Raw genomic sequence first — 25591 nt, forward strand, 5'->3', positions numbered from 1 at the left:
ACAAGTTTTTATAAAACTATTTACTTATCTCCTTTTTTTTTCTTCTCCTACTATTCATCAACAGTTATTTATCTCATATCTTCTCTATACATTTTACTTTACTTTTTATAAATATACTTTTATTTTATTTATTAACTTAATAACATTACAATATCATCAATTATTAATACAATTTAAAAAATGCGTACACACAGATTGTGCCTGTGTTTACGCTAGTAATAATAATATATATTTATTTCCAACCACTAATATATTAAGAGTATTACCATTATTGGTTTATCAATAATATTATTAGCACTAGTGTCAAGATCTACTGCTGCTGATTCACAATTTTCATCACTAAAATTCATATTTATATTATACATTTTCAAAATTTACTAGCGAAAACAAATGTATTATGTATATGTGTTAACTTTTTTTATAATAATATAATATAATCAAATTTCAATTATGAAAAAATATAAATAATTTTTACAATTTAATTATTGATAGTTTTTTATTTATTTTGTAGATAATTTTCATTTATATTTAGAGAAAATAGTTAAATTTAAATTATAATTATTTTGAGGTAAATTTAGAAAAAAAAAATAAAAAAAAAAAATTATCTTTATATAATATTATAGATAAGAAGTAATTGTATAAATGTATCACATTTTAAATTATCAATTAACTTATGACCGTATAATCTATTAAGACCGTTAATAATACTGATACATAATAAATATAAATTTATTTTTTAGAAGTAGATAATGTACACGTGTACAATTTTCATTTAAAACTAATTGCATATATATCATACTAGAGAAGTACAATCTATAGTAGTTAAGGATGGTTTAGTAGTTAAGATAAGCTAATGACAATGTGGGTTAGGTTTAATGTACCAACTTGTAGGTTCGCAAAAAAAAACAAATGACAGTCTAAAATATTGAGTTCACTAATCCACATAATATGTGGTCTGTACAGGTTGGTCCACGACTCACATAACAAAAAATAATTGCACTCCCGTATACTAGTTTTTTTTCTTTTTTTCTAAACTTCTACATATGAATATTTCAAATTTTTGTATTAATGAAAAATAATGTTATGTATTCTTGAATGTGTTCAGATTTGAAAAATACATTCTATATGTTAAAGTACGAATATAAATATGATGAAAAGTTGAATTGTTAATTTATCATCCAACTTTTCAAAGTCTTAACTTCCAAAGTCTTTGCTTAATTTTGTGAACTTGTTAAAGTTTATCAATTTGTTGAACATCAAAAGTTTTACCATTAGATTTTTCTTTAATTTTATTTTAAAAAAAAGGTTGATCCACGAGCTTGTAAGCCAAAACTTATGTAGAATAGACCAAATTTTTTACTCTGCATTTTCAACATGAGACGGGTAAACCCAATCCACATTTTGCTGGCCTAAATAGGACAAGTCAACCCACAATATCACTCCTAAAATAAGTTATTAAAACCAATAATGCAGGTTCAAATTTCACTAAAATAATTATGGTAATTTTTTCCCTAAAATAAGTTATTAAAACCAGTAATGCAGGTCCAATTTTCACTAAAATAATTGTGATAATTTTTTCATTTATGTTTTAAGGTCAAAAATTTTATAAAACAAAATTAAATAGGTATCCGATAAATAAATACAATAATAATGGATAATTTTTTTACCAATCGAATAATAGATAAACATTATTCATGTTCGACTTAACCGTTGTCATTCCTGATTAAAAAGAATTAACTATGATAAAAGAGAGGTAAACTTAATTGGCGATGAGAATAACAAAGCCCTATCGTAGCGCCTTGTTCCAGTTCGTCAGTGCAGAGAAATTTGGTTAATCAACTTTTATTTCCTGCACTTAGGGATGTCAACGGGGCGGGTAGGGTACGGGTAGTAGCTCTCCCGTATCTTACTTGCTGGATAAATATTTGTCCCGTACCCGTACCCGTACTCATATCCGTCGGGTATCCATTATGCGGGTACCCGTTTATTTTTTTTCATATCCGCGGGTATCCACGGGTATCCGCGGGTATTTACAAAAATATTTTAAAAAATAAATATTTAACCAGAATTAGTGCTTAGATCAACAAGTCCCCTTTCTCCGATTGATTCTTGAAAAACAAACAAATAAAAAATCACTACCAATTTATATTGTAGTTTATTTTTGAATAAAATATTAAAGAAATTACTAACTTCATCAATGTCCACCTCTTGCAACATTGTATAAAGTTTCATGTTGTCTAATTTTAATCTAGAAAAGCCTTAAAACATAAGAAGTTCAGTAAAAATTTCTTACAATCACTTAATTAAAATATCTAAGTAAAAGTGTTAATTTCATTACCTTCCATGTTGGTCCATAATCAATCTTAGAGACACATCAATACCTCCACAATATATGGAAGTAATTTACTCATTTGTAGGGTAAGAATCTGACCACCATTATTAGATGAAGACTCATATTGTTGTTTACTAATATATATATATATATATATATATATATATATATATATATATATATATATATATATATATATATAAGGTAAAATTTAGCGGGTACGGGCATCCACGGGTACGGATACTATGATACCCGTACCTGCCCCGTTAACATGCGGGTATCAAAAATACTCATACCCGCGGGTAGCGGATATCCATTTTTAATATCCATTTTCTACCCGTTGCGAGTTTTATCTGCGGATACCCGCGGGTACAAATTTTTTTGACATTCCTACCTGCACTCCTTATCATATTTCTACATTCGGCCTCTTTGTATTTTCAAAATAACGAGTTGACTATGATAAAAGTGAGATCTGAATTACATATTTCAAAAACATTTTTTTTTTCAGAATCTTCAGAACAACTTTTTCGAAATAAAATTTTCAGTGAAATCTTTGGAACAAAATTTTCAAAAAAGTAAGAAATTTATTCCAAACAAGTTTTTCGAGAATAAGATTTCCAAAATTAACTTTCTGAAACGTATATATTTCTTCGAAACGTGTTTTCGAAATATCCTTATATAAAATGTGTTTCGGAAAAAACTTTCCAAATAAATGAAATATGTATAACAAAGAGTTATTCCGAACAATATTTTTTCTCATTTCTTTTTCCCACGGTAATGGTGACAGTGAAATCAATATCACTCGCAACATAAAAAATGATAATATAATATAATTAAGAACGATAATAGATTAGATCAAATTAGAGATGAATAATATTTACCTGCTACTCAATTCGTAATAAAAGAATTTATTTGTTATCCATACCGTTAAAATAATATGTAAGTATTCATAGATAACTGCTTTTTAATATATATTATAAATGTAATATAAATTTAATTTAATTTAATTTAATAAAATATGAATTAAATTTTAATTTTAATTAAATTTAATAAAATATAAATTTAATTTTAATTTTAATTAAATTTAACTTAATAAAATCTAAATTAAGTTTTAATTTTAAATTTTTATAAATAAAAATATCTACAAATAATATGATACTCATATCCATAAACACTAATTATCTGTCAGATTTTTATCTGTAAATATTTATGTATACGAGTAGTTTTATCATCTAAGTTGTTTTTGAGTATTTTTCTGATGCTGTTAGTAATTATGGAGGTTACAAAGCAATAGCCGATTAATTTTGGCCCAATAACTTTTGGAACAAAATTATTCTAAAAACACATCTAATTGAAATTCACCCTATCATCTTATCACTAAATTATTCATTAATTTTAATATACATGTTCTTGTTGAATAAACATATACTCCGTAATTCATTGGATTAAATTGTGATTATTATGATAGTGATAGGTTATGAAATATATGTTAACTATATATATGATGATGTATATAATAATTATAATTTATGCATTAGATATGTTTGATGAGATCAATCATTAATGTTGTCATATATCCAGATGTATTCAAACTGAGACCTGAGATATTGAGTTTGAAATTTATCTAGACATAAGATGTCTTATATTTTACTCATAATCCTATCATGCCTTAAAAATCTCATATTAACCATTACTTTCAATTAACTAAGACATTTTTTAAAGATAGTGTAGCATGCCTAATAAAAAGAGAGATAAAATGATAAAATAAAAGAAAATAACTTTAAATATTTTTTAAAGGAGAGAGACTAGAATAAAAGCATGAAAAAAAGTAGTGCATCTCCTCTGTTATTTTCTTTCTTTCGAGTCATACTTTCCTTCGAACCTTCCTTCATCAGTCCTTTTTTCTCTTAATCTTTCTTTCTATACTGATCCATTTCAAAAATTGCCAGTACTGCTGTGTAGTCAAAGAGTTAAAAATAATTTTTAACCGAATAGATTTTGGAACAGAGTAACTTCAATTTCTATCATTTATTCTTTAAAATAAGATTAAATCATTCTAGAGTTCTTTATTTTTGTAGTAAAATATCAAGTAGGTCCCTTCATTTTTATTTGACTCAATTGAGTTCTTATTTTTTAAAATTCGTTGCAATCAGTTTCTTTCCGTTAATTATACAGTAACAATGTTAATTAGGTGTCACGTGTCAGCACATATTTTTTTTATTTTTTTTTTATTTTAAATAAAATTGACACGTGTTAATCTGACATTGTGCCACGTGGCAAAGATAATGTGATGTGGCAGTGACAGTGTCACGTGATGTGAAAAAGTTTCAACGTAGTTCCTGTATTTGTTATTTTGTCTCAATTTGGTCCCAAAATTTTTAAAATTGAATCAATTTCGTCTCTGTATCAAATTTAATTTTTATATAAATTTTACAAAGATATTTGTATTATAGTTGATAATTTTAACAAAATTAAGTTTATTTAAATGTATATTTTGCACTGATATTTATTTATATTTTTAAATATTTATATATCTATAATTTATAGATAAATGTTAGAGTTGTTTTAAAAATAAAAACTTTATAAATTTAAATATAAAATTTTAAATATAAATTATAACATTTGTCTATAAATTATTGATGTATAAATATTTGAAACAATATTTAAATAAAGTTCAATGCAAAATATACATTTAAATAAACTTAATTTTGTTAAAAATATCAATTATAATAAAAATACCATTGTAAAATTTATATAAAAATTAAATTTGATATAGGGATGAAATTGATTTAGTTTTAAAAAAATTGAGACCAAATTGAGACAAAATAACAAATATAGGGACTACATTGAGACTTTGCACATCCAATAGTGGCACGTGGCACTGCCACGTCACATTGTCTCTGCCACGTGGCACAATGGCAGATTGACACGTGATAATTTTTAATTTTTTTAAAAAATCATAAAAAAATCAAATAATTATTAAATAATTATAAAAAATAAATAAAAAAGATAAAAAAAACCACGTGTTGACACGTGACACATAATTAACACCGTTACTGTACAACTAACTGAACTGATTGTAACGAATTTTCAAAAATAGGGACTCAATTGAGTGAAATGAAAATGGGGGACCTACTTGAGATTTCGCTACAAAAATGGGGACCTCTGGAATGATTTAACCTTAAAACAATTTGTTTTTCCTTTTTTATGTAGCATTTTTCGGTTGTATGTGATTTTTCTACACTCTGAACAAATTTTTGTTTATTAGTGATCATAAAATTATATTCTGATCATTAATTGAACTTTTCTTTATGTGGATAAACATATTTTAAACTCTGAAGTTATGCAAGAGAAGAATAATATTAAGAATATCCCTTAAGGTAAGGGAAGATAATTATTTTATTTATGTGATTTGTGTTTATAATTATATGGATAAAACTTTGGGATACATGCATTTTAATTGTGGAATTATTATTGTTGAATATTAAATTCAGTTGTGTTTGTGATTTACTGATGAGATATATATATATATATATATATATATATATATATATATATATATATATATATATATAATTGTTTGGAGGATAATTTGTTCAAGAAAAGTCTAAATGTAAGACTTGTTGAACTATGAAAGAGGAAAAAAAATATGTTTTGAATTATTGAGTCGTGTAGCAATGTATAATAAAAATGATATTAAGAAGGTGGATTATGACATAACTTTTGCATATATATATATATATATATATATATATATATATATATATATATATATATATGTGTGTGTGTGTAATTTTATGCTATTAATGAATTTTGTTAAATGACAGACTGAAATTTTATTTATTTAATTATTTATTATTTATTTTGATTTTTTATTTAAGTTTAATTATACTACTTCAATATGGTATATGTTATTGACCAATTAGTTTTTTCTTTATGTTTATCTGTGAGATACTTTTAATACAAAATATAAATTACATTAAATGTATGTTTATTGTATTATAATAATAAAAATATTATTTTATAAGTAAAATGTAGGAGATATAATTATTATATTTTAGATTATTGTTGTTAATTTATAATGATGTTTACTATTTTATGCTCGGTTAAATATTTACTTTTTAATTACAAAATGATGGATACATAAAATACGATTTTATAAATTTAAAACCTTATAATTAATCATCAATACGAAGTTATATAAATAATAAAATTATAAATATATTAATCATATAATTTATATGATAAAATTACGGTTGATTATAAAGTTATATTATTATATAAATTTAAAAGTTATATAGTTATACGCATTACCGAAAATTACGTATAATGATACTAAAAATTGTAAAAGTATAAAATCAGAAAATTATAAAATTATATATAGTTCATGTTAACAAAATTATAAAATATTAATTATAAATTATTCAATAGACTTAAAGTACACTTCAATAATAACTTTGAAAAGACTTTAAAAATTTATTTTTGGTTATAAGAATGACTTTGAAAGATTCTTTTGAGAAATAAAACTAGTAGATCATGTGCAATTCTCATTTTTTAATTATTAAGTCCAATAAATATTTAACTCAGTTTGGGTATTTTAAGTGTAACTAAGTTTAAAACTTCAAGCAATCCACACCGTGAGTTTATAATTTATAATGTTTATATTATTATGTTTTGTACAGTATTTATCTAGGATAGTTTAATTTTACAAAAGCATATGTCACTAAATTTATATTTTAATATACATGCATGAATTCTTTTATCAATATTTGAAAGAAAAAAAAAAGTGTTCACTTCTTATACTAATTTGTGCGGAACATCTTGTTACAGATCTCACAACTTTCTTTATATATATATATATATATATATATATATATATATATATATATATATATATATTTTCCAAGTTTATCTTTTAGATTATGGTTAATAAATTTTAGCATACCCAACTGAAATAATTCATATAAAATATCATGATGCAAATAAATTTAAGAATTTAGCCACACCACTCATGTGCTAACAATATTTCTGATTTGATTCTCAGATAGATGAAAAGCATTTATGTGAATCCATGTAACTTGTTATTCTATTCTCTTGTCCTGTTTCAAGGAAGAGGATTCCTCTCCATATATACCATATTCTCCTTTATTTTCTTTCTCTTATCACTCACTATAAGTAATTTCATTTGATTTGATTTTTTATGTTGCTCTTTAATTAGTCATTCTTATAATAACTATTAGTATAAAATCCCAACTTTTTTTATGGAAGAATAGCATAAAAAATAACATCAACTAAGGTATATAAACATTATCTATAGCAATTAAAATTAATTATTATAAAATTTATATCATTTTTCAATTATATCGCTATCTATTATTGATTTATTTCAAATTACAAACTATGTAGCATATAAAATTATAATTTGAAATGATTATGAATAATTTTATAAGGTTATTTATAACATAAATTATGATTTTTTATTACAATAATTTCAATCTAATCGCTTTAAAGTCGTTGAAGAAAAAGAAAGTTTTTTGCTGGTGCAGGTGGCAGAACTTCTGCAACTCACCGCACCGCTCGAACAATAGCACACACTGTTGTCTGAATTCAATTTGTTTCGATTAAAACAGAAATGTGCCAGCTATACTTTTCTTTCTAATTTGTCGTGTTCTTCTCATATTATCGTTTTAGCCAGCCATATATCTGTGATGTTTGCAGTCTTTTTTACAAATAAATCACGGGATTTGCAGTGACTTGAAGAAACAAAAATTATATTTGTTCAAAAGATTCTAATGTTTTAAACATTTTAACCATTTGAAAGGATTAGAATGTGATACATCATATCTTAGTTAATACTCATTTTTGTTAAGCTTTGTTGTGTAGAATTAAAAAGACAATGTTGAATTGAGATGAAATCTTAGATAGAGCACAATGTGTTATGGTCAAAGTGGCATGTTGTTTGTTCTCTCTTACCAAAACCAGATTCCTTTCTCTTCATGCACTCCAAAACCAAGACCTGTGAATATTTCTCCCACTACTTTTAACGCCTAATTAATTCAACCACTTTTGTTCTCATTCTCTTCAAATAATAAAAAACTGTTCACCATTCTCAAAAAACTTACACCCTCTTTTCAAAACCCATTTTCTGTAGTATTAACCAGTTATTAAACACTTTTGAGAAAAACCAGATATAGAGAGAGAAAGAGAGTATACATGGTATGATACAGCTAGTGCCCTTATGCACATCTACAGAGACATTGCACTATATATTACATTATGATATCCAATTTTCATCCATCCATCCAAAGAAAAGTGAATCCCAAGGACACAATTTTCAGAATGTAGAGTCACTCCACCACACCACCCAGAATCCCTTTCTCTACTGATTCAGCTAAAAGGCCAAACCTTCAATCACAACCCTTCATTTCTCATTTCCTTAATCAGACTCTCTCTGAATCTGATAGCGCCACACCACATCGTACCATACCACACACACATTCATACCCTTCAAGTTTTCTCCTTTTTTTTCCTTTCTTTCCCCCTCCAAAACTGTCATGATTTGATCCTCTCATCTCTCAACACCACACACTCAAATGGGTCTTCCTTTAAAGTCTCTATTTCTTTTTTTGTTTCTGATTTTGTCCTCAGAGCTTGCTGAATCTGCTTCTGATTACACCACCTTGGTCTACAAGGGCTGCTCCAAGGAACCTTTTACAGATCCAAATGGGGTATACTCGCAAGCCCTTTCAGCACTGTTTGGTTCATTGGTCTCACAATCCACTAAAACCAAGTTCTTTAAGGCCACAACAGGGAGTGGCCAAGCCTCCATGACTGGGCTCTTCCAATGCAGAGGGGACCTATCCAACTCTGATTGCTATAACTGTGTGAGCAGACTCCCGGTCTTGTCTGACAAATTGTGTGGCAAAACCACAGCTGCTAGAGTCCAGCTTCTAGGTTGCTACATGCTGTACGAGGTTACTGGGTTTGCACAAATCTCGGGGATGCAAATTTTGTACAAGACTTGTGGGGCAACCAATGCGGCTGGAAGAGGGTTTGAGGAGAGGAGGGACACTGCTTTTTCCGTGATGGAAAATGGGGTGGTGAGTGCTCATGGCTTCTATGCAACCAGCTATCAGTCTTTGTATGTGATGGGACAGTGTGAAGGAGATGTTGGTGATTCTGATTGTGGGGAGTGTATAAAAAATGCTGTGCAGAGGGCTGAGGTAGAATGTGGCAGTTCCATTTCAGGCCAGGTTTATTTGTACAAGTGCTTCATCAGTTATAGCTATTATCCTAATGGGGTTCCAGGAAGACACTCTTCATCTGCGGCTTCATCTTCCTCTGGTTCCTTCTCCTCATCTCCTTCTGGTAATAACTAATACCTAAACACCAAAAGAGATAATATTGACAGAAGAGACTGTTCATTTCTCTTGTCATATTGAATGTGTTTGTTTGTCTTTGTTTAATTTCACATACACACAGCAATTTTGCTTTAATTGTTCCATTGTTCAAATGCAATGGTGAATGTTCAACATTCCTTCCTCAATGTGGATCGTATTTGGATTGTGAAGTGTTTTGTAGCTAATTGATGTAATGGCAGGGCAAAATCCAGGGAAGACAGTGGCTATAATATTAGGAGGGGCAGCTGGAGTGGCTTTTGTGGTTATATGCTTGTTGTTTGCTAGGAGTTTGAAGAAGAAACATGATGGTATGTGTTAAACATCACTATATGGAATGGTTGGTTTTTAACATTACTAGGTTCAGTTTGTAGTTTGGTTTCTACATTTCTATATTCTGCTTCTGTCATCTAACAACATCATTTTCCTGCACAGATTATTGACAGTCGAAGATGATTGATTGAGGAGGCATAATTCTTCATGCAATGGATTGTTTCTATATATAGCTTTTGGATGAAAAAGATTGAAAATTTCTGGTAATTAGACTTTAGCAGATAGGAAAAGAGTCTGGGACGGTTAAATTTGGGACTCTAATTCTTGTAGTTAGGTGAGATGATTTTGCTGTGAAGAAGGGTGTAATTAGCTCATGAAAGTGACATTTTTTTACATTACAAGGTAAAGATGAAATATACCTAGAGTAATGAATGTTTGTCATCCTGAATGGGTGAAAATTTTGTGTCTATTTCTTTATCATTTGGATGATTCTTTATTCCCTTCTCTCCACAGTACTGAGTCTCTATTTTTGCATCAATAACTTTAACTTTTTAAAAAGTTGCATCATCCTCTCTCCTCCCTTTTTCCAAGCTTCCCCTCTCCAACACATGTTTTGGTTTGTGTGTTTAGGTAGACAATGACAGATACACTACTTCAAGTCAATTCTAATTAACTAAACATTTAAGTTACCGAGGGAAGAAGCAAAAGTTGGCACAGTATTTGGAGTTTCTGTGTGGCATTAACCTGAAAAGTCTGTGTTATGTTATTAACAAAGGCAGGAAGAAGTTTAGCTTTGGAATCATGGCATGTGCTTTGTGTCTTCTGCTTTCCTCATGGTTGTGTTGTGGGAAAATAATCATGTGTGGTCTACTTACTAGTATTTCTTTTCTCATTCATTCAGAAGAAAAAAGCAAATATCACCATAGCTATTTTTCAATCTGTCTATGCTTTGAGAGTAAGCATTGTAGATTTTCTGGTGGAACATTAATGCTTTGCCATTTACACTTCAAAAGTTCAGCATTTAGTATATTCAGGATTACTCTGGTACATGATTCACCCCCAAAAAAAGGATTTACATTGACACAGAAAAATTTAGAGGAAAAGATGTTCATTTCTAAAGTCAAGTATGTCATCAAATTCAATATTTTTATTTCTCATATTCATAGGAATTTGGGAAATAACTAGTATTTTTGAGTTTTCACAACTAAATATGATTCAAAATGGATAAGATGTGAAGTTGAGTGTAGCTCTTATATTAAGTTTGATGGCACTGTACCTTTTCTTTTGATGAAGCATCGAACCTAATCTTCTTGCAGAGTTAATTCATCGAAACAAAGAGACATTTTCACTGGCTCTTGGGTTTAAAGCAAAAGATGTGTTATTTGTAACTTGTAAACATATTCACAGTCACATAGACTATTAAATTTCTCAATTGTAAAACCTTAGATAATCATGTTAGTTTGAGCTGTTGCTTATTTTATTTTTATCTAAAAAAGAAACTTGCAATATGACCTAAAAAATGTTTAGTTTACAGATTTGATGAACTTACTTACGAGATTATTATGTCCATGGTAGAATCAAATGATGTCCATGATAATAAAGGAAATTTGAAATTTTAGAACTTTAATATAAGGATAGTTTAATTGAAAACATTGAAACTTTTAAGAAAACGTTATTAACTAAGATTTTAGGGGATTTCATTAATGTAAATTTGAAAATAACTATCTGTATACAATTATGGTAACATGATCTAAGACTGATAAGTTATTAAATTTTTTGAATAAGGAAAAAATAAGAAGATAAAATAAGTTGTTGTTTTTTATAATTTAAAATTAGTTTGTGAATAAATTGAAATTAAAAGAAGTTATATTAAATGATTTTTATACATTATGTATAAACTAATGTTAATTTATGGAGAAGTTAATTTTTTTATTTATGTATTTTAAGAGTGTTTAGTTAAAAGTTAGTATAATTTTTTTTAAGCTTAGTGTTAAATCCTAAATGGAAATTTTTGGTTAATTTCCAATACAAAATGTGCTGATTATTTAGTTTTATTTAGCTTTTTTAGTTATGAATGTCTGAACATCAACACTCTTTTATTTATTTCCTTTTATTCATAACTTTCAAATTGAAACATTTTCTTCATTTATATGTAGTTTTAATAATTTCAAATAAAATAATTATTTGTGTTGAAATATAAATAGCATTAATTTTCATTTTAATAAACACTTCAATCAAACTCTTTTACATCTTTTTCATTAGGTCTTCCTTTGATAAGAGTGTTGTCAAAAACTAAACTTAATTAAACTAAACTATAAAAAATTACATTAATTTTATTAAAATAAACTATTTTTAGTTGCTTTTTAAAAACTAAACTACTTAAAAAAAAGAAAAGAAAAAACTCAGCACACTATTGTAATTATTATAAGAATGAAAAACATACTTACATAATTATCTACTGTTAAGTGAATTTTCGATTGTGGTTTTTCATCAATAAACTTAAATTTGAAGTTGTTTAGTTCCTTAATAATATCTGCATTGTATTGCCATGATTTTACATTGTCAATGGCTAGTTTCCTTCCAAACTTTTATATTTGTGTTAGCTTATTAATAAATATACTATTGAAAAAATTGGTGGTTATATATTACTAATAAATGAATTTATGTATTAATTTGAGTTGAAAGAAATAATAATAAAATCTTTTTTGTTTTTTTTCCTTCTAGTGTATTAACAATGCAATTCAATCATTTACACCAGTTAGGTCTCCAAAGAAGGAAAAAACAAGCTCATTTTAGTAGTTTGAACTACATTTTAGTCAATTTAATTTGGACAAATTATTCTCTAGTTTAGTTGAATTTTTATGCAATTTAATTCAATTTAACACATTTGAAAACTTCTATTCAAATGGTGTTCTAGGAACCTGCTTATGAAAATTTATTACCTTCATTACTTTTTCTTTATTTATAACTATTTTAGCATATTTTGTTACGAAAAAATATGTATATTTAATGAATTATTTCTTTTCAATTTGGTTTAGTTGTTGAAGCTATAATAGTTCTATTTAGTTGTTTAGTATAAAAAATTAACTAAACAGTTTATTTTGTAACATCCCGTTTTTATAGTTTTTAAACTATTAAGCGAAACATTTAAATTTCAATAATTCAGAAGCAGTTAATGACATAGGTCAGCATAACTAGTACAGTCATCCAAAAGAAGTGCATACACTGATCAATATGTACAGCCCACATCACTGAAGGTTACGAAACATTCTAAACATTTACTAGAGAAACAAGTGGCTACTACAGCTGGGAAACGTCTGGGAACTCACTCAACGTCGGTCCGGGAAGGGTGTACCTTCACCTGCACTTTTATCTGCTCGCGCCGTTCATTAAAAACGATCATTGCAAAAGAAAAATAGAAGACACACAGAACACAAAAGAAACTAAAAGGGTAAGCTAACTGGACACGGAGTAAATCATGCAATTGGTATTTTTATTCTACCACAGAGAATATACTTTTGTTACATAATCAATTAAAAATCAATCCAATTAATCATGGCCATAACATCACACCTCATTCTAGACTCGATATCCGGATTATGTAAGTGGCATTGGAGCTCTTGGTGACTTGCACTTGAAGTGGCTTCTAAACTCTGCAGAGTCTTAGGCACAAGGGGTATTCACCCAACCACTCTCAAGGTAAATCCCATCACCTCTATGATGGATCGGAATCATAGACCAGGACCTCCTGCTACTTCCCCCGACGTAATCCATCACACTCTATTTGAGTCTTAATGGTTACTGGAAGCGTCAGGATGTCACCAATTTGAGTCCTCATGCCCTTACATTCACTAAACCACATACTTTAGGATTTCCCTTGAAATCCTAACTATAACATACTCCATTCACATCACACTCACACCCAAAGTTTGCATACAGTTTAACATACATAAAGATCTCACACAATTATCAACCCTCATCATCTTAAAGCAACCAATCAAGCATCAAGGAAACAAAACAGTGGGAAAAACAGTCTTCTGCAGGGGATCTCGCTTAGGCTAGAGGGTCTGGCCTAAGCTAGAGAGGTTATCTCGCTTAGGCGGGCTACCCTCGCCTGGGCGAGAGCCCTTACAGTGGCAAAGAGAAGTTCTGGACGAATTCTCGCTCAGGCGAAGCAGGCTCGCCTAGGCGAGAGGCTATCTCGCTCAAGCGACTTCAGCTCGCCTAGGCGAGATTTCGCACAATGACAGAGGTGAGCTTCTGGTATTTTCGCTCAGGCGAGACCAACTCGCCTAGGCGAAACTACCAGAAAATCCTCCCTGTTCTGCACATGCAAACTCGCCCAAAGGCCATCCCCACTCAATTTCATACTTTAGCAGTCTCAAACGTCAATTAAACAAGCAATCATGCAATCAAAGCACTCCCAAACGCAATTCACACCAAAATGAGTTACAAAGTTAGCTTCCCTTACCTTTTTGCCAAGACTTTAACTGGTGGACTCAAGCAGATTTACAAGACAGCAGAGTTTTAGCTTAACCTAGAGGAATTCATCACAACGACATGGAGAAGAAAGAATTTCGTGATTAGATTCAGAAATCAGCGAGTAACTAGAGGATTCTAGCTGGAACCGAACCCAATTTTAAAAGAAACCTACCTTGGGGAATGAAGGTTTGAGGGAGGAAGCTGCGGAGGTTCCTGCTGGTTGGTTCTTCCAGAATCTGAGTAGGAAAAAGGAAATGGTGAGATGGCAGCACAGAGAGAGGGAATGGAAGAGAGTTTGGAGTTGCAGAGGAGAGTGGAAGGAATGAGGAAGAAGAGTGAGCTTCTGTTTTGGAAGAGGGTAAAAAGAGAGGTATTACATATTTCATCTCAGTTCAATACATAATTAATTTAGTTTAGTTTTCTAACAGTACTTCACAGGTTAGCTTTTTCTACAAAAACTAAATTATGATCAGTCCAAGTCTCTCTCCATGCATCTGAATGCAGTGGTACAGTTGGAGGGTCAAAGTTTAATTTAATGTATCATCTTTCAGGTCCAAGTTGCTGCTATGGAGAGGATACAGACAAAGGGTGATTGCTTCCAAGAGGATTAAATAACACATCATCTCTTAATGACAGTTAAGAGAAATTAATCCACTTTTTATCTCTACTGAACTAACTAAAGAGATAATAATGGATAGAAAAGATAAAATAAATGTTTGATAACCATTGGAATGCATTTGACAATACTCTTACTATATAATCTCGAAGACAATTATTATAAAAATTAAGCTTATCAGTTAAGGTAGTTGATCATTAATTGACCATGTTAAGTTGTTTTATAGGATGTTTAGGTCATCTTCCCATAAATAAAATAAAATAAACTGTGGTGTCTATAGATTTCTTTTAAAATTAATATATGAATTGTATTATTTTTTAATCTGTGCACAAAAAAAATTAAGCATATAAAAATAAACAAAAATAACTCCTCCAAATGTGTAACCTTAAAGCCAGTGATCTAGCACTCTTAAAAAGAAACACTAGTATACAGTGAAGACGATTCTCCGTTGTAAAGGTTCCCAGCTGCTTTATAATTCAGTCACCGGCAATAGTATAATATAAGTTCTTCTCCATCTCTACTAAGAATGTCACCATTCTTGTTTCTCCAAAAATAGTATGAGTAGTTCTCCATCTCTACAAATAATGTTTCAATTTTTGTTTCTCAGATTGTTCTATGTATTGAAATTTCTATGATCCATGTCTCACTTTTTATTAGCACAAGCAATGCGGGCGGTATCCTAACTACAGCTTCTCTGATTGTAAAGGTTGAGGCTTGAGAGTGTTCTGCTTGGAGCTCTCTTACACACTAATGAGCACTGACCCGAAGCCAATAAGAGTGCACATGAGTTTGCCTCTTCAATTTCAAAATAGCTTTGGAATCACTGTTCATCTACTGGAGCATTTAAACTGAACAACACCTCATTTACTCCTTTTAACCTGCCAAAGCCATGGTAACCCAGATTGCGTGCAGCATCACTAAATTGAAACGCAGTGGCTGAAGCAATTGCTTAAGCGAACAAACTCTTAAGCAAAATTTCTAAAGTTGAAATGAAATGATAAAGGGAAACAGTAGTAACGACGATAGTTTAGATCATATGACCGTTGTGACAGCCACATCATAAACCGTTATCAACTCATTTCTAATACTATTGCTCTTGACTTCTATTCTAATGGTTATGGCTCAATAGTCATCTCTAACGCCCTTGTCTCCGTGCAAGAGGAGTAGATTAGCATAAGACAAATTTTCATTCTGGAGAGTGCACAAACAAACTGAAGAACATGAAATACCCTTTTGACCCAATGGCATTGTCCTGTAAAAAGTAGTGACAGAAAAGCATGGTGTAATTGTAACATTGAAATAGAAACAGAAAGATTAAGAATCAATTTAGCAAAAATAAAACTAAAATGGCATAAAAAGGGGAAAAAGTGTAATAAAAAAATCATATTACCAGTGATCAACCCTTTTGTGATCATTTTGGGGCATTCTGATACGATACCAGTCTCCATTCTGAATTCCCGGTTGCAAAGGCTTTAGGTTGCATTTCATATATTCTAAAATTCATTGGAGTGCTGTTAACATTAACACTTGATGATAATCAAATAACAGAACCTCTTGTTACCAATAGTTGCCGCAAGAACATTCGCCATTTCTAAAATGGTGAAATCTCTTCCTATCTCTGACAATTATCTCTCGATCTACTACTTTGGAGATAAATTTGAATGCACTATGGCAGTCCCCGCAAATCCTCAAATTTTTGAAAACCCGAATTGTAGCTCCTAAAGGAATTTTCATAATTCCGTAAACAACAGCAAGCTTTTCACTATGAGTAGACAAAGCATTTTCCTTTTGTTCAGATTCCATATCATGCAATACATACTTTGTATCAGGAACATAACCCAATTTCTTCATTTCGTGTACCAGATGCTCCAGATATTTATACACAGCATGCACCTCAGGGTGTACAGCATCATCAACCAAAAAGACATGGACCATGTTTTCAACCTCAATCCAACTACACCCAGGTTCCTTCTTAACCCCTCGCTCCCTCATTAATTTCCTCACCCTGGCAACTTCATCCCACTGACCTAAAGTGGCATACATATTGGAAAGACTAATGTAGGTTCCATCTTGCTGTGGCATAAGCTTTAAGAGCTTTTCAGCAGCTTGAATACCTAATTCCGTGTTCCCATGAATCCGACAACCAGAAAGAAGAGCCTCCCAAATTGGTGCGCTGGGCTCAAAAGGCATTGATTCGGTGACATTCTTTGCTTCCGAGAACATACCAGCACGACATAACAAATCAATCAAACGAGAATAATGATCCTCTTCTGGGGTTATACCATAATGGGCCCGCATTGTATCAAAATAATGGCGTCCCTCTTTGACCAAACCTGCATGGCTACAAGCAGAGAGAATTGTGAGAAAAGTTATCCGATCAGGTAATATATCCTCCTTCAACATCTGTTCATAGAGTTGAATGGCTTTTACACCGTGCCCATGTTGTGCAAGAGCAGCAATCATGGCATTCCAGGAAACTGAATCCACATACGGCATTGTGACAAACACTGTATCAGCGGCTTCAACAAGACCACACCTTGCATACATTGTAATCAGTGCGTTGCCAACTGAGAGGCTTGAATCATGACCTAACCGTATTATCTGAGAGTGTAGTTGTTGTCCATTGTCTAATGATCCCAGAACAGAACAAGAGGCAATTGCTCCAGCATATGCATAATCACATGGTTCCAATCCCTCTAACTTCATCTGGTTGAATAGCTTCAAACCGTCTTCTCCAAACCCATTTTGTGCTAAGCCTGATATCATCACAGTCCACGTCAACAGGCTCCTCTCCGGCATTTCCCCGAAAATGGAATTAGCTTCCTCAATACATCGAGCATTGACATACCCAGACAAAATCGCATTCCATGAAACAAGATCTTTCACAGGCATCTTGTCAAAAACTTGTTTCGCCTCAGCCAGTTTACCAAATCTAGTGTAGAAAGTAATCAAAACATTATTCACAGATAAAACAAAATGCTGTGATGGCTGCAACACTGTTCTTAGAACGTAAGCATGCACCTGTCTTCCAATATAGAACAACCCAGCATTAGAAGCAGCACTAATTACACTGGTGTAAGTGTACTCATCCAGCTGAATTCCCAAGGAATGCATTTTTCTTAACAAGTCAAACGCCGACTCATAAAAACCCCTGTGCACATAGCCAGAAATCATGGCATTCCAAGCAACGGCAATGTGATCAGTCATTCCATCAAGAAGCTCACGCGCGGCAACAAGGTCACCATTCCTGACATAGCCAGCAATGATGGTAGTCCAAGAAGGTTCATCCCTCACACCACGAGGTGCCTCATCAAAGAGCTTTCTAGCAGATGCCATCAACAAACAAGAGTCTACCAAAGGCGAAGAGGCGCAACCAACATAAGAACTCATCAAAGCATTCAAAACAGAAGGCCCACAGAGTACACCCCTCTTGAGAACCTCACAGTGAAACTGCTGACAATGCCTCTCTTCATCAGCTATCAGAGACAGGGCGCCAAGAACGCTTGAGAAGGAAAACGGGTCGGGAACAAAACCGAGCCTTTTCATTTGTATGAAGAGTTGGAGAGCGGCGTGACCATCGTGACTGTGGGAAAAGGCAGTGATCATGGCGTTGTAACTGACGGTATCACGAATGGTCAAGGGGGTGGCGTTGAAGAGTTGGTGGGCGAGTTTGATGTTGCCAGCAGCAGAGTAGGCGGAAAGCAGGGTGGTAGTTGCGACGATATCAGGTTTGGGAATTCTGTCGAACAGGTGGCGGGCATAAGTGATGTTGGAGGATTTGCAGTAACGATCGATGAGACGGTTGATGATGAGAGGGAACGGCTTGAAACCTGAGGTGAGGATGTGAGCATGGACGGCACGTGCGAGGGAGGTGTGGGTGAGTTGGGCCAAGTAACGATTGCCCATACTCCGAACGTCCATGTTGGTGAAGCGTCACAGTGCCTCCTCATTCAAACCTGGAGGATAATTGCTTTCACAATCCTTCACCTTCGTCCTGTTACGTAGCTTGTTTAGTTTGGTACTGTTTCATGCTAAGAATTGATACCATGATGAAGAACAGTTGTCGACATTTTCTTGGGACACTTCCCCAACCTCAGCGTGTTTTTTCTTGTTTGGTTCCTTTTTATATACATCCTTAGTGTGGTGTTTTTGGCGGGTGTTCTCGTGCTGGTTCAAGGAGAGTATTTATTTTTCTGTTAGATTCGCTTCAGGTTTAGGTTAAAGAAATGGATTTGCTTCAGGTGTGATGAATCAGGAGTTAATTTACCTTCATCTTGTCTTGAATCGATTTAATCATAGATTAAAAGAGTTTGTGATTCAATTTGAACTACATTTCAGAAGAGTAATTTTTTTCTAACTCAATCTTTTTGGTGATAAATCGAATTGACTCATAAATTTAAACTCATTTTGCCATCAAAATGGATTAAGTTTACTAATGTTTTTAAAATTTAATGAAGAGGATAAATAGTTGACCAAATTATATATTTATCTCACATTTACTTTATTTAATATTTGAGAGTATAGAGAAAAGGGAAAGTAATTCAAATCATATTTTGCTTTAATAACTACATTATTCTAAAATGTCTGTATCGAAATCCAAATTTACCTTTCATATGCTATTTTTAGGGACCGTTTGACCGCATGATGTTATGTTATCCCTGACCATTGTGTATGAAATTGGCTTTATTTTAGACCGTTATGGTTTTACAGAATTGATTGTAGTTAATTTGATTTTGAAGTTAAAGGTAGTAGTTTGTTTTTTTGTTTGAATAACATAATAAAAAAGTTTCCTTTTGAAGAAACTATTGTTTGAATTGTATGAATCGAAATTAGATGTTTTTTTTTCTTTCATTTCGTGTTAATTATTAAATTAAACATACATGTTAAATATTTCTATTTTTAAAATAGAACCCATAACCATTATAAAAATATTAAGATTGGATCATAAAAATAGTAAAATTGTAAAATTAGCAACAGTTGAAAAGTACCTAAATTAAATAAAAACTACTAGAAAGAAACATAATGTAAAATGCAATACAAATTTGAGTGCATATTGAGGGTGAATGAGAAACGAGAACTGACAACAAAGCTAAAATGAGTAGTTCGCATTAAATTTATATCCACTCAAGCGTCACGTAATCTACATACAAAACATACAGTATACGTAGAAAAATGTAAGATTCATGTTTGCTCCAAGGTATTAATTTCTAATACACATTAGATACCATGAATCGCTGCTATATGATATGCTTCCTCAAACAAGCTAAAAAGAAAGATTAAAAATGGGGGAAAACTGCAATATATATGATGACCCTTCGGGCATTGGCTTCTTCCTTAGAGAATCTTGCACGTGCGCATGAAATGGTCATTCAAAATTTTGAGGCAAGTATAGCATGCAGAAGTGGCTATATTACATGAAACACCAAAGCATGCATCATTGTATTCTCTCTTTTTGTATGGCAGGAAACCTAATCCTAGATTAAGATCACACTAAATTTTTATCGCCAAAAAACTGGTATCTAGTCATGCTCCTAGATTTCACCAAAACTAAAATCTCCAGGGTACCTTTTCGAACTTTATGCTACCTTTATGGGTTTTTTTCTTTCCTACAGAATCAGTTTCTTCTTTAGACCCAGGTTCCCTGTGTTTTCTTGTCTCTGGAGGAAAATCAGTGACATCATGCGATCTAACTTTGCAATGTGCGTGTCGATTTTGCAACACTGCACCATTCTTTGAAGTAGAAAGTCTTCCATCTCTAGTCTTGTTTCGATTTCCAATCATACTGTCATTATCTAAATACAAAAAAGTATTCCAAGCTCTGTAAGCAATCACGTCTGGGAACTAGCAAGCACCAAGATAACTCGTATCTCCATATATAAAAAACTAGAATCAGTATTGAACATAAATACATAAAACATACCGAGTAAGATTTAAAAGGGAGTTTTATTTGCATCTATTTTACTTCAAAATACGTCTATTATTGATTTGTGCCAGGTGCACAAATCACAATTGTTCAGAATTATTGATTTGAGGGAAAATTGAAGTAGAGTGTGAAAGGGAACACAAAATAGGCAAGCTAAGTTACGTAGAATGGTTGCTGACGATTGCATTCATTAATACAGAACTCACAAAATTACACCCACACCTTTTACATAGGTCACACTGCTAAAACATAGGTCACACTGCTAAAACAATTTCCTAATAACATAAAACAGCTCTGTATTCCTTGACAGGTCTAAATGTCATTATCTGAAACATAGGTTAGGGCTTTTATCTGAAAATCCCATTTTGCCAACATGTGTATTGCATCCCTTTGGAAAAAATTTTAACGGATAATAGGATATCTATACTCAGCTTTAGTGGCCAATCAAAAGAAACCCGAGATATTGCTATGCATATTATAAATCATGATAGTTCTTATGATCTCATTGTCAATCTTAGATTCAGAAAAAAATTCAGATATTCAAATTGCAAGAGGCATCTAGTACACAAATAAATTTAGCTAACAAAATCGGATGAAAATTATGAGATTTTACCAGGACTAGAAATGACAGCACGAGGGGGAGGAATTGAACTGGCTCTAATATTTACTTTAATTTCATCAGTACTGCCATCCTTCTCAGATCCTGTAGTTACTGGAGAATCAGATGCCAAACTGAAGTCTCCAGAATCTTCAGTTACGGGTACTCTTGGAATAGCTACATGCGGAACATAACACTCCGGTACTCTGACAACAGAAGGCATGGAGACAACTTTCTTGTCTGTCACTGTAAAATCAGACAATAGCGATTCTTTTCTATATTTAGTAAAATGAATATGATAGATCATAAAGACCAACTACAATTTTGACTAACTAGACGAATGAAAATGTTTAGCGTAATAATGCCAATATTGCATATATAATACAAATCACACTCTCAACCTCCAAATTTAGGCCAAAACTGCAGTGAAAAACCAATCATAAACTAAAACTAACAAAAGGGAAAAGGAAAACAACATCACTCACTCATCCATGTGATTACTAACCCAACTACTGCTTCAAAAATCTTTAAGCATGAAGATTAATGATAAAATCAGGATAATTCGTGCATTAAGAAACGTAAAACAAACAATCACATAAATGCCAACTCTAACAAAAAACTTCAGCTATTCGAGGTCTCAAACGTTTTCTCGAACAGTTTAGTTGCAAATTAAAACCAGCAAAAGAAAACAAAATAAAACACATGTTAAAAGAGTTCAAATACAATTTTAATCAAATTTTACTCTGTTTTATTGAATCCCCAATCTTTCTCCTTTTAAAATAGGGGATACTTGGTCTCTTGTTTTAGAAATTGGTCTATTTCGCTTTTAATCTTTAATTTTATATATATACTATTTTTCTTTTATTTAGTTCAATTGAAACTATAGATTAATTCAAATTAATATAAAAATAATTTAAAATATATATATATATATATATATATATATATATATGTAGATAAAATTAACAATGAATCAAAATTGGGAGCTTTCTAATAATGGAATTTAAACACGGGGGACACAATTTGCAAACTAAATAAAAAGAAAAAAAATTGTATTTAAACGAAAACAAATTAGCAATACCTGGAGAAGATGGCTGCAAATACAGAGACAGGAAAGCTTTGAGACCAAGTTCACCGTCGTCATCGTGTCTTACCTTCACCTTCGGATACACTGAAAGTTGCAAACAAACATATAAACAAAAGCAGCACACACAGATGGTAAAAACAAGAACTATAAAACAGGATTGAAATTACGAACTTGTTTGATTTAGGTAGAAAGTGAAATATGGAAAATCGGAGAAGAGAAAGTGTAGAGAGAGAGAGAGAGAGAGAGAGAATAAGAAGGCGTGTGATTGATTGTGAGGAAAAGGAATGATTAGGTTGAGTCAAAGGAGTGATCGATTCCTTTCCCTTTCGCTCGTTCCGCGTTGCGTTGCGTTGCGTTGCGTTGCATCATTGCATTGCACTGCTCCATTTCATCGCACCTGGGGAATGGTGGGGTCCACATTTACGCCACCTAAGTTGATTCCTTATTCAATTCAACTACGTTTTCAACGCTTCTTTTATCCTTCCACTCTTTTTGTTTTTCGATTCCCATTTCCTATTTAATAGCTTTTAATCACTTTTATTTGCTTTCAATGTCTACATTTATATTGCCTTTTTGAGTTATTACGTTGTAGCAAAAGGTTGCTCCATTTCTTTTTACAAAAATGGCTCTTCGATCATATTCAAAATTTCAATTGAATAATAATATTTCATGAAATCTTATGCTATATAAAAGGTCGAAATAAAACAATAATTTTAACTTGAATGACGTTTATAACTTGAGTATTTCTATAAATTAATTTTTTTTTCAATAAATGAATATATAAAATGTTTTCGCTGATGTAACTTTCTATTTTATTTAAGAAATAAAAAAGGAATTCGAAATATGTTTAGTTAAATTTTAAAAAGTATATGTTTTTCAACAACCAATATAAAAATTATTTCCCATTAATGTTACTAAGCTTGCTAGCCATTACTCGCTCCTGATTCAGTCAGTAACTTTTATTCTCATTGAATTTGGAATGGTGAGCCGCAATGTTGAGTATAAGAGAGCATTTAATCATGATAGATAATGTTAAATTTTTTTATAGACTAATAGTTTTATTTAAATATATGATTAGAATAAAAGATGTCTTATCATATTTACATTTTGAGATGTGAACTTTTTTAAAGTAAAATAATATATATATATATATATATATATATATATATATATATATAAATGTATTTATATAATATAAAAAAGTATTATTTTTGTAATTATTTTAAATTTTAAACATAAAAAAATTTTAAAATAAAATAAAATAAAATAAAAAAACGGGTTGGCGGACTGGCCAGTTTTGGCCTGCTAAATTGGCAGGTTAGGCGGACCAAATTACAACGAGTTGATGGACTGAAAAGTTTCAACCCGGCTCACCCTTTTTTTGACGGGCTGGCAGACCGACCCAATAGGCCTGATCCGTTTTGACATCCCTAATTATGGCACACTAGGTGGATGTAGTATGATGAATGTCATCATAAAAGTTACCAACCATTTAAAAAGCTATCACACTATGATAAAATGATTAACTCATATCTAATCAGGTCATTCTTTGAATGCCTACAAATACATTAATTTTTCCACAAAGAGAGAACTAACCCACAACATATTTTTTGTATGCAAATTTCGTACTCAACTCTCTCATTATATATTATTTAGATCCTTAAACTCTTACAATTTTTTCTATACAAATGTTTATTATCCTATTCACGAGTTTAAATTTATGCATAATTACAAATGTTTTTACCAACCAAAATTGTCTATCATTCAAACCTTAGAAACCAATGTATGTTTATCTTTCTATTATTCGTGAATGGCAGAATTTGGACAAAAAAATTATGATTATTAAATTAGATTTTTTATATGTAATTTTTTTTAGTTAAAAAAAATTCTTCATTTTCTCTTTTCATTTTCTATGCTTAAAACAAACACACGTAATAGTATAATTCAAAAAAATCTAACTATCATTCACTATTATATCATGATAAACCATGAATACCATTTTAGATAAGTCTTTCGTACCTTGTTAATAGGGATGGCAACGGGTTGGGTCGGGCACGGATAGTGCCTACCCGCAACCCGACCCGCCAAAACAAAATCCGCCTGCTACCTGCCTGTTTATCTGCCGGGTATCCGTTTAAAAAATACCCGCGGATATTTGTAAAACCTGCAAGTACCCGTGGATACCTGATACCCGCAAATATTTAAAAAATATATATATTATATGAATTGTTTAATATAAAATTATAAAATTAAAATATAAATTAAATTAATTATAATTAAATTTGACATAATAAAATATATTGCTAATTTTAATTTTAATTAAACTTAACTTAATAAAATATAAATTAAATTTTAATTTTAATTTTTTTGCGGGTACAGATAGTATGATACCCGTGCCCTACCCATTTATAAGCGGGTATTAAAATACCCACTACTCGCGGGTAATAAATATGTGCGGGTTCTAACTATCCATCGCAGATTTTATCCGCGGGCATGTGTATTTTTATCATCTCTACTCGTCAATTTGATTGGTTGGGTATTATCAAATTTGAAAAAGCTTTTCCTAGATGGCGTTCTAATGAAGTTTTAAATTCATTATATGTAACTCTAGGAATTTTAGAGTTTTGTTTTTCATTATCTTGAATTCTTGGTTCTCACGAGATTTGTGAAGTTTAGTTAACATAGAAGACTTTTTTTCATTTTTATCACAAACCTTCCTCCTTTATAAAAATAATCAATTATTTTACTCTTTATCATAATCTTTCTAATATAAATTTATCACTTCTCACCTGATTAGAAAAAGATAAAAAAATTATATTCATACATCACAATTATGACATTGCAAAACATAACAAAACTCATGCTTTAATTAAATAAGCAACC

The 25591-nt window shown here is 31.1% G+C and overlaps 3 protein-coding genes across 5 annotated transcripts; 1 reads left to right on the forward strand and 2 right to left on the reverse strand.

Moving 5' to 3' along the window:
* Window positions 1-8527: 8527 nt before the first annotated feature.
* On the forward strand, window positions 8528-10512 carry LOC114190394 (plasmodesmata-located protein 2-like). Its single transcript, XM_028079257.2, has 3 exons — window positions 8528-9700; window positions 9933-10040; window positions 10165-10512. The coding sequence occupies exons 1-3, from the start codon at window positions 8926-8928 to the stop codon at window positions 10170-10172; spliced, it is 891 nt and encodes a 296-aa protein (XP_027935058.1). The 5' UTR covers window positions 8528-8925; the 3' UTR covers window positions 10173-10512.
* A 2629-nt stretch (window positions 10513-13141) lies between these two features.
* Window positions 13142-19342, reverse strand: LOC114189559 (Pentatricopeptide repeat (PPR) superfamily protein). 2 transcript variants are annotated; one of them, XM_085675505.1, is made up of 5 exons: window positions 16491-19342; window positions 15485-16352; window positions 14657-14720; window positions 14474-14539; window positions 13142-13375 (listed from the first exon to the last, which is right to left on the reverse strand). In XM_085675505.1, exon 1 carries the CDS (start codon window positions 19019-19021, stop codon window positions 16658-16660), a length of 2364 nt encoding a protein of 787 aa, XP_085531631.1. In that variant the 5' UTR covers window positions 19022-19342; the 3' UTR covers window positions 13142-13375; window positions 14474-14539; window positions 14657-14720; window positions 15485-16352; window positions 16491-16657. The 2 variants fall into 2 exon arrangements, with proteins under 2 accessions (XP_085531631.1, XP_027934933.2); XM_028079132.2 differs by lacking the exons at window positions 13142-13375; window positions 14474-14539; window positions 14657-14720 and having other exon boundaries at window positions 15477-16352.
* An 836-nt stretch (window positions 19343-20178) lies between these two features.
* Window positions 20179-23160, reverse strand: LOC114192376 (uncharacterized). Of its 2 annotated transcripts, none has more exons than XM_028082081.2 (4): window positions 22880-23160; window positions 22703-22792; window positions 21637-21867; window positions 20179-20967 (listed from the first exon to the last, which is right to left on the reverse strand). In XM_028082081.2, coding segments are annotated over exons 1-4 (348 nt in total). In that variant the 5' UTR covers window positions 22881-23160; the 3' UTR covers window positions 20179-20941. The 2 variants fall into 2 exon arrangements, with proteins under 2 accessions (XP_027937882.1, XP_027937881.1); XM_028082080.2 differs by having other exon boundaries at window positions 20179-20892; window positions 22880-23159.
* Between the last annotated feature and the right edge of the window lie 2431 nt (window positions 23161-25591).

The sequence above is a fragment of the Vigna unguiculata genome, chromosome 7 (genome assembly GCF_037176805.1).
Source record: "Vigna unguiculata cultivar grain cowpea cultivar isolate G323 ecotype 2 chromosome 7, ASM3717680v1, whole genome shotgun sequence".
NCBI lineage: Eukaryota > Viridiplantae > Streptophyta > Magnoliopsida > Fabales > Fabaceae > Vigna > Vigna unguiculata.

What these genes read in the sequence shown, in the direction of transcription:
- LOC114190394 (XM_028079257.2), top strand. Translation starts at nt 8,926, where the DNA reads ATGGGTCTTCCTTTAAAGTCTCTATTTCTTTTTTTGTTTCTGATTTTG. An exon ending in CTTCTCCTCATCTCCTTCTG is followed by an intron (nt 9,701 to 9,932) that starts GTAATAACTAAT and finishes ATGTAATGGCAG; the next exon opens with GGCAAAATCCAGGGAAGACA.
- LOC114189559 (XM_085675505.1), bottom strand. Translation starts at nt 19,021, where the DNA reads ATGGACGTTCGGAGTATGGGCAATCGTTACTTGGCCCAACTCACCCAC.
- LOC114192376 (XM_028082080.2), bottom strand. An exon ending in TTTGCAGCCATCTTCTCCAG is followed by an intron (nt 21,868 to 22,702) that starts GTATTGCTAATT and finishes CTGATTTTACAG; the next exon opens with TGACAGACAAGAAAGTTGTC. An exon ending in TGCTGTCATTTCTAGTCCTG is followed by an intron (nt 20,893 to 21,636) that starts GTAAAATCTCAT and finishes TTTTGTATTTAG; the next exon opens with ATAATGACAGTATGATTGGA.